General features: G+C 43.5%; 1 protein-coding gene across 5 annotated transcripts in view; it reads right to left on the bottom strand.

The window, feature by feature from the left end:
• Positions 1 to 8827: 8827 nt before the first annotated feature.
• Positions 8828 to 14571, bottom strand: part of LOC111145654 (RAB guanine nucleotide exchange factor 1) — a 54051-nt gene continuing 48307 nt past the window's right edge. For all 5 annotated transcript variants that reach the window (XM_022500727.1, XM_022500728.1, XM_022500726.1 and 2 more), the window contains exon 9: positions 8828 to 11399. In XM_022500727.1, the coding sequence (XP_022356435.1) occupies positions 11001 to 11399 (399 nt within the window). In that variant the 3' untranslated portion in view covers positions 8828 to 11000. The remainder of the gene's footprint in view (positions 11400 to 14571) is intronic.

The raw sequence follows: 14571 nt of genomic DNA, 5'->3' as shown, positions 1-14571 counted from the left end.
AGTTACTCTTAAGCACACAATTCAGTGGCACGAGTTGCACTCACAGTGTTAAGCAACCATCACCACATCCATTTCCTGAACTTTTCATCATCCCAAACAGAAACTCTGTGCCGTTAACCAAAATTCTGCATTCGTCCTCCTGCTCCAGACTTCGGTAACCTCTATTTTACCTGCTGTCTTCATGTATTTGCCTGTTCTACTTACCTCCTATAACTGGAATCAGCCACCATTTTACGTTTGTCTCTCATTTATTTCACTCAGCATAATGTTTTCAAAGTTCATCTATGTATCATGTATCAGAATTTCATTCCTTTTTAAGGCTGAATAATATTCTCCATGGATACAGAAATTTTTTTATTTATTCATTTCTTTTTTTTTAATATTTTATTTATTTATTTGACAGGCAGAGATCACAAGTAGGCAGAGAGGCAGGCAGAGAGAGAGGGGGAAGCAGGCTCCCCGCTGAGCAGAAAGAGCCCGATGCGGGGCTCGATCCCAGGACCCCGGGATCATGACCTGAGCTGAAGGCAGAGGCTTTAACCCACTGAGCCACCCAGGCGCCCTATTTATTCATTTCTTGATGGCCTTTTGAGTTATATCAACGTCTTGGCTATTGTGAACAACGTGGCTCCTAGCATTGGTGCATAAACGTTACAAACTAAATTGTGTCCCCACAAAAATCAGTATGTTGACGTCTTAACCCTCGGTACCTCAGAATATGACTATATTTGGAGACAGGATCTTTACAAGTGTAATTAAATCTAGATGAGGTCATTAGGGTGGACCCTAATCGAGTGTGACTGGTGTGTTTATAAAAGGACATATACAGAAGGCAAGTGATGGGAAGACAAAGGAAAGATGGCCGTCCACAAGCCAAGGAGAGGCCTCGGAGCCAACCCTACTGCCACCATAACCTCACATTTCTAGCCTCCAGGACTGTGAGAAAATAAATTTCTGTTGTTTAAGCTATCCAGCTTTTGGTACTTGTTGTAACGCAAATGAGTTATTTTGTACAATACAGATTATTAATTATTTATAATTAATGAATTTTTATTAATTATTAATATTAATAATACAAATTAATACAGCAAGTATCTGTTTGAATCCCTATTTTTAATTCTTTTGGGTGCTATAGAAGTGGGATTACTGGATCATATACTACGATAATCATATAATAATCATATAATAATATCATATAATAATCCTACATTTAACTCTTTGAGGAATCAAAACACATAAAATACACGAAAATGTTTTCCACAATGATGGCACCACTTTATAGTCCCAACAGCAATGCACCAGGATCCCGCCCACATCCTCATCACGGCTTGTTTTCTGCTTTTCTGCCAATATCCGCCCTGACTGGTGGGAAGCGGCACCTCACAGTGATTTTGATTTGCTTTCTTCTAATGACTGCTCATGTCTTTTCAGGTGCTAATGGGCATTTGTGTATTTTCTTTGGAGATGGCTATTCAAGTCATTTGTCCATTTTTGAATTGGGTTGCTGGTTTTTTTTTAATTGTTGTTGAGGGGCACCTGGGTGGCTCAGTGGGTTAAAGCCTCTGCCTTCAGCTCAGGTCATGATCCCGGAGTCCTGGGATCGAGCCCCACATCGGGCTCTCTGCTCGGCAGGGAGCCTGCTTCCTCCTCTCTCTCTGCCTGCCTCTCTGCCTACTTGTGATCTCTGTCTGTCAAATAAATAAATAAAATCTTAAAAAAAATAAACTGTTTAGTAGGAGTACTTTATATATATTCTGGATATCTAACTCTTATCAAATATATGATTTAAAACTATATTCTTTTGTAAAACAGTGATTTCTGGGGGCTTGGGAGAAGAAGGAATGGGGAGGTGATGGCCAAAGTATACAGAATTTCAATTACACAAAGTAAGTTCTGGAGATCTGCTATACAACATAGTGCCTACAGCTAACAATACTATATTATATCTTAAAACTTCTCTGAGAGGGTAGAAACGACCCCCACATACACATACACAAATTAGCGATAATGGTAAAAAGGACAAGAGAAAACGTTGAGAAGTGATGGTTGTGATGGTTTCACAGGTGTGTAGTTACCTTCACTCACTGAGTTGCACATTAAATATGTACGGCTTAAAAAATGTCTCCCTCCCATTCTGTGGGTTGTCTTTTCACTCTCTTGTTATCGTCCTTTGAAGCACGAAAGTCTTAAATTTTGAGGAGGTCCAGTTGATCCATTGTGTCTTTTGTTTTCTGTGCTTTTGCTGTCACATACAAGAAATCATTGCCAAACTCAATGTCATGAGGATTTCCCCCACTGTTTTCTTCTAAGTTTTATAGTTTTAACTCTTATGTTGAAGTCTTTGATCCATTGAATTGTTTATGGTGGGGGGTAAGGTCCAATTTCATTGTTTCACATGAGGATATCTAGTTTTCCCCACACCACTTATGGAAAAGATTGTCATTTCTCTCACTGGCTGGTCTGGTGTGTATCTTCTGTGGTGAAGTTTCTGTTCAAGTCTTGTCCGATGTCCAACTGAATTATTTTTTTTTTAAGATTTTATTTATTTATTTGACAGACAGAGATCACAAGTAGGCAGAGAGACAGGCAGAGAGAGAGGAGGAAGCAGGCTCTCCAAGGAGCAGAGAGCCCGATGTGGGGCTCGATCCCAGGACCCTGAGATCCAGACCTGAGCTGAAGGCAGAGGCTTTAACCCACTGAGCCACCCAGGTGCCCCATAACTGAATTATTTAATTGTTGAGGTCAGAGCATTCTTTAGCTATCATGGATATTACTTGTTGGTTGGACATGATTTGCAAAATTTTTTTGCAGTCTCTAGCTCGCATTCTGTTAACATGGCCTTTAAGAGGGCAAATGTTTAAATTTTGGCTAACTCCAGTTTATCAGCTTTTTTTTTTCTTCTATGGATTATGCTTCTGGTGTCATGTCCAAGAACTTTTGGTATAGCTCTGAGATTCCAAATATTTTCTTCTAAAAGTATTATAGAAGTTATAACTTAGAGTTAAATGAATGTTCTTCTTTTTCTCTTCCTCCTGCTTCTCCTCCTCCTTCTCCTTCTCCTGTTTCTCCTTTCGCACTATGGAAGTCCAGCTGCTACAGCGCCATTTGTTGGAAGTCTGTCTGTCCACTGAATTGCTTTTACACCTCTGTAAAAATATCAGTTGGAAAAAAAAGTAAGTTGTTCATACTTGCATGGGTCTTTTTGCATCCTCTGTTCTGTTCTGCTGATCTATGTGTCTGTCAGTCTGCTGGTACCGCGCTGTCCTGGTTACTGCAATGACGCAGCAAATCTTAGAACTGTGAAGAGCGATAACTTTCCCTTTATTCTTTTCTAATTTGCTTTAGCTGTTCTAACTCCTTTGCCTTTTTTTTCCTTTGCCTTTTCATTTGAATTTTAGAATAAGCATCTATATCTACAAAAAAAAAACCTTACTGGGATATTAATAGGAATTTCATTAAAGATGTAGAACTCAGTTTGGGGAGAACTGAAGCCTTTACTATGTTGAGTCTTCCAACACAGTATGTTTTTCTATATGTTTGGCTTTTTCTTGATTTTTTTCATCAGCATTTTGTGATTTTCAGCATAGATGTCCAGAACATGTATTATTATATTTATACCTTAACACATTGTTTTTCGAGCATTTGTAAGTTGTATTTTATATTTTGTTTCCATCTGTTCATCGCTGGTATGTATATTACATTTTTTTTGTTTCTACATCACTTTATTTAAGTGGACCAAAGCGCCTATTTCCTTTCCATTTACATTTGTATTCTTTGCTGACATATTTCTTTCTCTCTCTTTTTAAAAAAAAATATTTATTCTTAATAATATTTTAACAAAATTACCAAGGGAACTTCAAGAAAACAAAAGGAAAGCTGTTAAAATTCTATACAGGGCATCATCTTTAAAGCATGTCAACTTTAGGGGATAGTATCCTGACGCAAAGGCAGAAATCTTACAGTAAATGCCACAATGCAGCCTGGAGGGTTTGCCTGGAAAACGTGGATGCCAGCCGTGAGCTCCACCGCTGCTGTTCTCACATTGTAAAGGTTTCTTGAAATACAACTCACCGTAATATTCATTCCTTTAAAGTGGACAATTCAGTATTTTACGTACACTCACCAAGTTGTGAAACCGTTACGACTAATTTCAGAACATTTTTGTCACCCCCAAAAGAAACCCCGTACCCATTAGCCGTCAACGCCCATTTCCCCCAACTCCTGCCCTTGGCAACCACCAAAACTTTCTCTCTGTACGGATCTGCCTGGTTTGGACACTTCATATCAATGGAATTACACAATATGTGGTATTTGTGTCTGGCTTCTTTCACTCGGCATAATGGTTTCAAGGTTAATCCACGGTCTAGAATGTGTCCGAATTTCATTCCATTTTTATGGCCAAAGAGTATTCGATGGTATGCATTTTTATCTACTCATCACTGGATGGGCATATAGGTTGTTTCCACATGACTTCATAGATTCTAAAAATCAGACTTCTTATTTCAGGATAATTGTGAATTCACACTCAGGAGTAGGAAATCCTGGAGATCCTGTGAACTCTGCAAACTAGGTTCTCCCAAGGGTAACATCTTGCAAAACTATGGTACAATAACACAAGCAGGAAACTGACACTGAAACGATACACTGATTTTATACAGATTTTGCCAGTTTTACATAATATTCTTCGCTGTCTTGTTCTGTGCAATCTTATCATGTGTAAATTGGTGTCCTCACCGCCATAATCAAAACACAGAACAATTTCACACCGAACGAGCCATCGTGCTGCCTTCTTTAAGCAGCATCCAGCGCCCTCCCCGCCCCATCCTCAGCCCCCGTAATCCAGCAGTCTGTTCTTTAGCTCTGTATTTACCATGTTAAGAATATTATTTAATTTTGGTATAAGATATATGTTAAAAATTATAATGGAATAAAAATAAATGAAATTGTACCATATGTAATCTTCTCCAATGGATTTTTCACTCCATATATATATCCCTTGACATCTGCCCACCTAGCCTTATAAGCAGTTAATTCCTTATTGTTGAGTAGTAGTAGTCTAGTGTGTGAACGGACCAGTTTGTGTAACCATCCACCTGTTGCAGGATATTTGGTTTCCAGTTTGGGGCCATCATGAATAAAAGTGCTAGGGCCATTTGTGTACATGTTTCTGTGTGAACGTAAGTTTCCATTTCTCTGGGATAAATGCCCGACGACGCAATTGGTGAGTTGTGCGATCATGACGTGTTTAGTCCTATGAGAAGTTGCCGAAACATTTTCCAGAGCGTCTGTGCTAGATTCCCACTGGGACTGTGCAAGGGATCCACCTTCTCCACATCCTTGTCCGCATGTCCTTCTGGCCTCCATGGTTTCTGACGACAAATCCAATGTCACTCAAATAATTGCTCTATCATAGGTAATGTATATTTGCTAACTACTTGAAAGGTTTTGTTTTAATTTTGAGAAGTTTGTAAAATGTGAATTTGCATGGGTTTCTTTGGGTTTATCCTATTTGGAGTTCACTCAGCTTTGTGAATTTATAGGTTTACTATACCTTTGGCCAAATTTGGTAAAGACGCTATTTATTTTAACAATTTTTTTACCCATACCTTTTATCTTCCCTCCTTCTAGGACTCTAATGACCAGAATGCTAGATATTTCATTATTGTCCCAGAGGTCCCCGAGGCTACATTCACTTTTAAATTTCAGCCTATTTTCAGTCTATTATTATCAGATTGGATAATTTCTATTGATCTGTCTTCAGTGCACAGATTCATTCCTGATATTTCCATTCTAATATGAAAGCCATCAGTGATATTTTTTTCTTTTCAAAGTTCAGTGATTGTAGTTTTCAGTTCTAACACTTTTCTTTTTTTCTTTCTTTTCTTTTCTTTTTTTTTTTTTTTTTTTTTTTTTTTTGGTTCTTTCCTATTTGTTTTGCTGGGACTTTCTACTTTTTCATTTTTTTTCAGGCATGTTCATCTTTGCTCATCAATGCATTCTTAGGATGGTGTCTTAAAATTTCTCATTAGATAATTCCAACATACATGTCATCTTGCCTAGAAGTGGTGTAAGCAGCCATCCTTGTCTTGCTCCTGGTCTTAAAGGAAGAGCTTTCAGTCTTTCACCATTGAGTATAGCTTTGGGTTTTCATATAAACCTTTTATTATGCTGTGGTTTCCTTCTATTCTTAGTTTACTGTTTTTTTTCTCCAAGGGTATTAAATTTTGTTAAAGGCTTTTTCTGTTTCAGTTGAGATGACTGTATGTATCTATTGCATCGACTGGTTTTCTATGTTGAACCATTTTTGCATTCCAGGAATCAATCCTACTTGGTCATGGTGTATAATCCTTTTAATGCGTTGTTGAACTTAGTTTGCTAATATTTTGTTGAGAATTTTTGCATCTGTAGTCACCAGGGAAATTGGTCTGTAGATTTCTCATAGTGTCCTTAACTCACTTTGGTATCAAGGTAATGCTGGTCTCTTAAGAAGTATTCCCTCTTAGGGGCGTCTGGGTGGCTCAGTGGGTTAAAGCCTTTGCCTTTGGCTCAGGTCATGATCCCAGGGTCCTGGGATTGAGCCCCATGTCGGGCTCTCAGCTCAGTGGGGAGCCTGCTTCCTCCTCTCTCTCTCGGCCTACTTGTGATCTCTGTCAAATAAAAAAATCTTTTAAAAAAGTATTCCCTCTCTGATGTTTTAGAAGAGCTTGAACAGGAATGACTTAGTTCCTTAAATGGTAGAATTCAGCAGTGAAGCCATCTGGTCCTGGGCTAAAAGACTGAGATTTAAAATTGCATTTCCGCCCCCTACAGTTACTAGCTGTCATTTTACTGTGAGGAAGGCTTTCCCTCCATCATCTGGGTTCCAGTTACAGTTCTTCCTCCAAATGCGTTGGTATAATGGTAACCTACAGTATGTGGAGGTTTTAAAAATTTATTCGATGTTTTTCACAATTACTCTTCATAGTTTTTTTATTCAAACTACCCCCAAATCGGCCAGTGAGAACCCTTCAAGCTGACTCCTATGCCCATTAGCCTTAAAGTAATTTCTCACTTTCTTGCTTTCAGACCAAAAAGATTTATTTTCCTTATTATTTTTTTAACTCACCTGGATTCAGCCTTTTCTCCATGGAGCATGCTGGACAAACCCCAGCCCTGAACTGGCCAAGATGCAGCTCTCAGACAGCGAACCATCTGTTGCATATCATGTCCTGGTCCAACGCCCCAGGTGAGCACACCCAGCACTGACCATTCCTGAGTGCCCAGGCCGTGGCTAGAGTGGTCATACGCTAGAAGGGGTAAGACCAAGAGCTCATTCTTGGAGGGTGGTCAGAAGCGAGACTGTGAATGAGCTAAAGCTCTAAGCCTCACTGTGCATGATCCATTGTCCCATCGAACTTCACTTAAAAACACAAATTCAATGACAGGGGCGCCTGGGTGGCTCATTCGGTTAAGCGGCTGCCTTTGGCTCAGGTCATGATCCTAGGGTCCTGGGATGGAGCCCCGCATTGGGCTCCCTGCTCAGTGGAGAACCTGCTTCTCCCTCTGCCTCTGCCTGCCGCTCTGTCAGATCAAACTAAAAACAAAACAAAACGAAACCCCCAAACCCCCACCAAATTCAATGATAAAATTATTAAGAATTTTCAAGATGGCAGGCAGCCTCGGTGGCTCAGTCGGTTAAGTGTCTCCCTTCCGCTCAGGTCATGATCCCAGGTCCCTGGGATCGAGCCTTGCATCAGGCTTCCTGCTTAGCGGGGTATCTTCTTCTCCCTCTTCCTCTCCCCTGCTCATGCTCTCTAAGAAATACAAAAAATCATTAAAAAAAAAATCTTAAAGAATTTCCAAGATGGCAGAGATAGAACATTACAGCCCAAGTGCAGAGAACTTGAGCATCGGCTCTGTGTATGTCTATTTTTTTTTCTCAATTTTATATTTTTTTCCATATAAATCTTAAAAGCTCTTGCTACTTGATTTATGTTGCCGTTGTGAGTAAAATTTTCCCATTATATTTGCTAACTGGCTAGTAATAAGACACAGAAAAGTCATTTTGTGCAGTTACTTTTGATGGCTTTTCCTAGCATTTTCTGTCTTACTGTTTTAGTTAAATTTAAGGTTTCAAAATCAGTTCTCTTGGGTTTTCTACACAGAAGAATCATCTATGACTTGAGCGCTTAGCACTGCTAGTCATTGTTACAGGTCGTTTAATCCTCATGAGCCTTCGAAGCAGACATGACCATGATCCCAAGTCAAAGACTAGAGATGTGACACATGAGAGACTCGCTCAAGGCCGGAGAGCTGAGATCTAAGTGGCGGCCAAAAGTCAAAACCAGCACCGCGCCTCCTAGCTCGAGTTCCCGTCCTCAGCCACCCACTAGGACATTTCCGTATTGATGGCATTCAGCTCCCTTTGCCTGGGGGGCTCCGTGCGGCAAGTGTCTGCCTCTGGCTCAGGTCCTGACCCCGGGGTCCCGGGATTGAGCCCTGCGTGGACTCCCTGCTCAGCGGGGAGTCTGCTTTCTCCTTCTCCCTCCACTCCTCCCTCTCTCATGCTCTCAAACAAAATCTTTTAAAAAATAAAATAAATAAATAAAAAAGATTAAGTCCTCGTTTACTTCCGTTTAAAGACTGAGTAGCTGGGGTGAAACTTCGAGAACAATGCAAATAATAGTGACAGCAAACATCCTTGTCTTGTTCTTAATTTTAACACGAATGTCTGCGATGTTTCCTTTCTGGAACGGTAATGGTAATGATGGTTGTTCAACAGGAAAACTTTGTACCGTGAGAATATCAGTAATGTCATTTTCCTAAGACAACTAAAAATCAATCTGTTTGGAAGAGGGATGGATCATGAAACCTTACTAATACGGACTTCTGTTCAAAGGTTTATTCCAGTTACGTTTAGTACATAAAACAGCAACACGTTCTTGTCGAGGAGACACAGACTATGGCCATAGTGTTGAAGTGGACCCAAGAGAAACAGAAGCTTCCCGAAGGCAAGAGTTCACATCTACAGAATCCAACCGACAGGAGACGTACAAAGAAATCAATGCAACAGTTTACTTGAACAAGAGTGAGAAATCGAGAGAAGACAGCTTTTGTGGGAGGCCGATATGCACATTTTATTTAACAAACAGAGTGTACAACAACTGAAAGAACTGTATTCCCAGGAGAGTTAAGAGTGTGTATACCTGGATTAGCACCTAGAAAGTACATAGAAAAGAACGACGGGAAAGGGCAGCGCCTTCTACGGAGGTCAGCGGGGCCCGGGTTTCTAAGTGCAGATCCTCACTGGCCCGTCGCAGAAACTTGCCACACTCCCCGTGAGCGCGGTGACAGGTGACGCGGGTCGCTGCTTCACGTCTTCAGTGCGTTAGAACAACAGGTGTGCCAACCCGATGGACCTTATGTGTAAATTTAAGGAAAGGATAAAGTTGTATATTCACCCTAGTTTTATTCCAAAATTATTGCACTACAGATCTGTGGTGCCCTACCAGGAAGATATTGGGAAAGCAAAGAAACAACTGCTTGTGATGTGACCTCGTTTCAGAATGGGGCCCTGGGCAGGACGCACAGTTTCACAGGTCCACTGGTCATCTGTAGAAATCACTGACTGGGGGGAGGACCACACATGGCATACTCAGGTGACGAAGGGTTCCGTTGGGTTAGAAAAGGTTCCACAGTGCCAGTGGCTGAAGAGCCTCCGTGACTATCAGCTAACTGCTCTGTGCATTTAATGCAATATTCTTTGGTTACATTGTATTAACCACCAGCAGGAGAACTTCCTCACTTACGCACAGATCGGTCGTTCCTAACTGGGGGTGATTTTGCCACGCCACTCAAACCTGGAAACGTCTGGCAATGTCTGGAGATAATTTTGTACAACTGTGCGGGGTGCCACTAGTGGCTAGTGTGTCAGAAGCCAGGAATATTGCTAAATACCCTACAATGCACAGGGAAGCCCCCAAAACAAAAAACCCTCCGGCCCCAAATGTCAGTAGTACTGAGGTGGAGAAGCCCTGGAAGAGGTTTACAGGACGTGTGTCCGGGTTGTGCATCAAGTCAAACGTCTGCTACTGACGCAGAAAGGCAGCTATGCACGTCAGAGCTCGGAGGGATCCCCCATCCTCTCCCTAGTGCAGTCCTGTTCACTCCTGTCGCCTGGTCCAGACCCAGGACCAGCTCCTTCAAAAGAACTCGATAAATATTTCCTGAATGAGTAGAGGAAAAAGATGCAAGAAGCACGGTTCAAACTCTTCAAATGACCCTGAATGGCAACTTCATGGGACCTAAAAATTACTCTGAACCTCAATGGCGTCACAGTCTCTGACCGTACAGAGGCCAAGTCGGGGCTGACATACTGTTGAAGATGGAGCCGAGACTTCAAGGGGGTCTGTCTAAGCACTTCTGGACTCACTGAGGTGGGCAAACCGAATAGAGCGGAGTTAAAGGCAAACAGTCAATATACTTCATTTTAAACTAAACAAATTAACACATGAAATGCCATGCACAGCAGACACCATTCCTTTTTTGTTTTTACATATTTACAATTTTACATATTTACTTATCAATATATCTTCTATCTTTACAATTATAAAATATTTCAAACCGCAGAACGGTGGTACCACTGAATTCCCTTCAACATACATTTTGTATCATCCGTTTTATCCTTTAAAGGCAATTATTTACCCAAATCCGAACCACAGTGAATGCCACAGAGGAAGCACTTAGGAAAATCATGGAGAAAAAAGAGATTTAGACAAAACTTTCACATAAACCTTAAATGAATCTATTTCCATAACTCAAATAAATAGTATTTTATTATTTACTAAGCTTCCCCTGCCAGGAAAAACAAAACAAAACAAACAAAACAATCCCCACAAACTGTACCTTTAAAAATGCTCTGACACGTAGAAGCGATTAAGTTACAGTCTAGATCCCAACCTCGGCTGTAGGAAGGACTCGCTACAATTTAGGCTCAAGTAAACACCGTCCATGTGCCCCCCTCATCCGGCATACACCTGAGGTTGCAGTGGCGGAGGAAGTTTATCATTTTCAACATTTTCAGAGTCAATAGCTGCTAAAGACTGATTCGGGGGCTTGATTTCAAGGGGATATTTCTCAACAATGTCTTGAACCTCTTTAGCGACCCCATCCGTCCACTCTATGAGATCTTTTTCCAGTTTCCTGGCTTCACTCATGATCCTTTCTTGCCGCTCATTCAACTGAGACAGAAGATCCAAGTTCTTGTACATCTGCTTGACCCCCAGGCAAGCGTCAGGAGACCAGTTCTCAGATTCCTGCTTCCGGGGAGAAGTCTGGCCGGACATGTAGCGATCAAAATCTTCCTGACTTAAATTCAAAGACTGAGCATCTAACTTCTCGATGAAAGCCACAGCACAGCACTAGAGAAACAAACAAGCCCGAGAACATTATTTACTCTGGTCACCTGAAAAAGATTCAGATTCTCAAATTCGTATTTTTAAATCCTTTCACTAGGGTGCATTTAAAACAGAATCAAAAGGACACACAAGAGTCTAACGACCCCCGAGGGACTTCAGCTTCAAAAATTACAACTCAGGGCCAATCACGTTTCCTTTATAGTCCCATTTGAAATGATACATTTCCTTCTTAAAAAAAAAAAGGGCGCCTGGGTGGCTCAGCGGGTTAAAGCCTCTGCCTTCGGCTCAGGTCAGAGCCCCGCATCGGGCTCTCTGCTCAGCAAGGAGCCTGCCTCCCCCTCTCTCTCTCTGCCTGCTGCTTTGCCTACTTGTGATCTCTGTCAAATAAATAAAATATTAAAAAAAAAAAAGTCAAATTGCCGATTCTTACTGGGTCTGTCAGAAATTCATTCCTTTCCTTGGGTTGTTCAAAGGTCCAGGGGTCTTGTACAGTGTGAAATGCTAGAACAGGCACCTTCAGGGTCTGTCCCACACTGGCTACCACAGAGCTTCCGTGGACAAAACCGGAACAATTCCTCAGACCCGAGGCTCTCTGCTGCCCTGCTGTGCCGCAGGGAAGGGGAATCGTGCTGGGGCTGGGAGCTCTAGGGCCCTGTGTCCAGGGAACCTGCCCCACAAAGCCATTCCCTTCCAAGGTCGAGCCAGTCTCACAGCGTTCCCTCGGCACGGCAGCGGCCTGCGATCTTTGGGGACAGCGGTGGCACACAGACCTCCGGGCCTCAAAGGGCCTTTGGTCCTTTCACATCAAATGTTTAGAAGAATAAGCTGTGAAATCAGGCAACCTGAGCTGTCCCCTCTGTCAAGTGACAGTCCAAGAGTCTGTGCGCCTATGCAAGTCTCCCCACACCCTGACGTCCGTGTGTCTGTAAGACGAGGAGGCACCAGATTTCCCGTGAGCGCGCAGCACCCGCCACGCAGCACACTCAGCCCACGGGTCAGCAGCAGGCAGTGAGTCCATGGGAGCAGGGACTGGCACAGAAACCCTCGGGCGAACGCTCAGTTGAACAGACGTCTGTCAGCTAGCCTTTCCTATACTGACTCTCCTACAAGGAAAATTAATTTCATTTTTATTATTTATTTGTTCTTTTTTTTTTTTTTAAGTAACCTCCATACCCAACATGGAGCTCGAACCCATAACCCCGGGATCAGGAGTCGCACACTCCACTGACTGAGCCCGCCCCTCCCGTGTTCACAAGACACGGAACACAAGCAGAGGAAGACGGCGGCGCTCAGAGTTTCCTCTGAGATGCTCGTTCCCAGGATCCGACGTCACTGCTTGTGAAGAAGGGAATCCCTTTAAGGACGGGATGTTTAGCGAATCTATTGCAACGGACGCATCTAACAAGAACGTGTCCCTCCGACACCCCCCGCCCCCGCCAGGCTTGCCCGGTGTCTGTGGGAGCGGCCAGTCCCAGTTCCCGGAGCGTGGAGGGAGCGAAGACGATCCCAGCACCCCCGGCATGGGTACTAGTGCCACACGCGGGAACAGCGGACGTTAGAAAAGAGAAAACCATCGGCCACTCGGGAAGCTGTGAGTCTTGGAAACTACATGTGGGGCAGGATGAAACGGCTGGAAGCGGGGTTCAGTGCGAGGGCAAAGCAGGGGCCACACGCCTGTGCGTTGTCCATGTGCAGGTGACCAGAGCTGCGCCGGCCTGGGGAGAGGAGCCACGGAGGACAGAACCCTGGGGAGTGACACCGTCCGAGAGGAAGCAGAGGACACAGACAAGGAAGGAGCAGAACCGTGAAACTCTAACGACTCAGAAGCTGCAGAACAAGGAGTTCTCAAGGGCGGTAAGGGAGTAGGACGCACAACGGGAGCTGTCGTGGGTTTGACAACCTGCGGACTCTTCCCCGGAGCCGCAGTGGAAGCCGGACTCTGACCCAGACGAGAGGAGGATGAGAAAGAAGGCTCCGGCCTCGCGAAGCGGCAGGAAGAGCCTCTGCTGCTGACCACAAGGGCTACACCTCCCGGTCCCGCTCGTCACTTCTACCACCAGCCATGTCTCCGTCTCCAACTTCTCTGAGATCTTCAGACTGTCTGAGGTTCCCCAGGGTAAGAACTAAATCCACAAGGCTCCTCTCCAGCAGTCAACAGCATGGTGCGCTTGCGTAAAGAAATGGGAACTCAGCCACCTAACCTTCTGGGGGGGTGTAGTTTAAACAACCACGTGTCTGGAAGAATGAAAAATACTGCAAATAACAGCTCGAGCAGCATTTTGGAAAAAAGCATTCCTGGGAAGGGCTGGATGGGAGACGGGCATTAAGGAGGGCACTTGTCATGAGCCCCGGGCGCCGTCTCTAAGTGAGGACTCACTACGTTCTGCTTCTGATGCCAGCATTACCCTGTATGTTAACTGGAATTTAAATAAAAACGTGAAACAAGGAAAAGAGCACTCCCAAGTCTAGCAGCTGAACCCAACGGCTGAGGGTGATGAGCGACAGGGGCAGAACCAGGTTTTGAGGGACCGGGAGCTTACACGCTTTTGGGAACCCACTTAAAGGAAAACACGACACAAAATTAGGTACAAAGGTGAGTACATATTTGGGATGTCAAAATAAATCACAACAACTTTCTGAAAGCCTTGAAGATTCATGTACCATCTTTTTAGGCAATTTACTAGAGTTTACCAGAAACACTTCCTTAAGCAACCTGGCTTCCTCTCCCTATTATCCTGTACGGCTTCAAACACAGGAAGGAAAGTGTTTAAGGCGTTCGGAGGCTCAAGTTCATTAGCAAACCTACTCTAAAGCAAACAACAGACAAGTCCAGTGTCAGGAGAAGTACTTTGCCTTCCTGAGCACAGTCTTACCAAGAATCAACGAGCACTACTAACGACCCTTGAAAATCGCCTCACATCCTCTAGACCGAGCTTTTTAAAATCTCAGCATTCAGTTCTAAGAGATCACGTACAAAAATAAAGCAAAAAATAGTCCCAAGTCTTTCAATAAATCAAAATGCATGATCCGATTCGTTCACGGCTAAACAACCCAACTGAGCGAGCGGCCCTTCCACCGCGGGCCGGGCGGGACGGCGCGCGGAGCAGACGCGGCCGCGCGGAGCAGACGCGGCCGCGCGGAGCAGACGCGGCCGCGCGGAGCAGACGCGGCCGCG

Source organism: Enhydra lutris, unplaced genomic scaffold (genome assembly GCF_002288905.1).
Source record: "Enhydra lutris kenyoni isolate GAN:26980312 unplaced genomic scaffold, ASM228890v2 scaffoldscaffold13, whole genome shotgun sequence".
NCBI lineage: Eukaryota > Metazoa > Chordata > Mammalia > Carnivora > Mustelidae > Enhydra > Enhydra lutris.
Note: the sequence above shows the minus strand (reverse complement) of the source record. Positions and strands in the feature narration are given on the sequence as shown.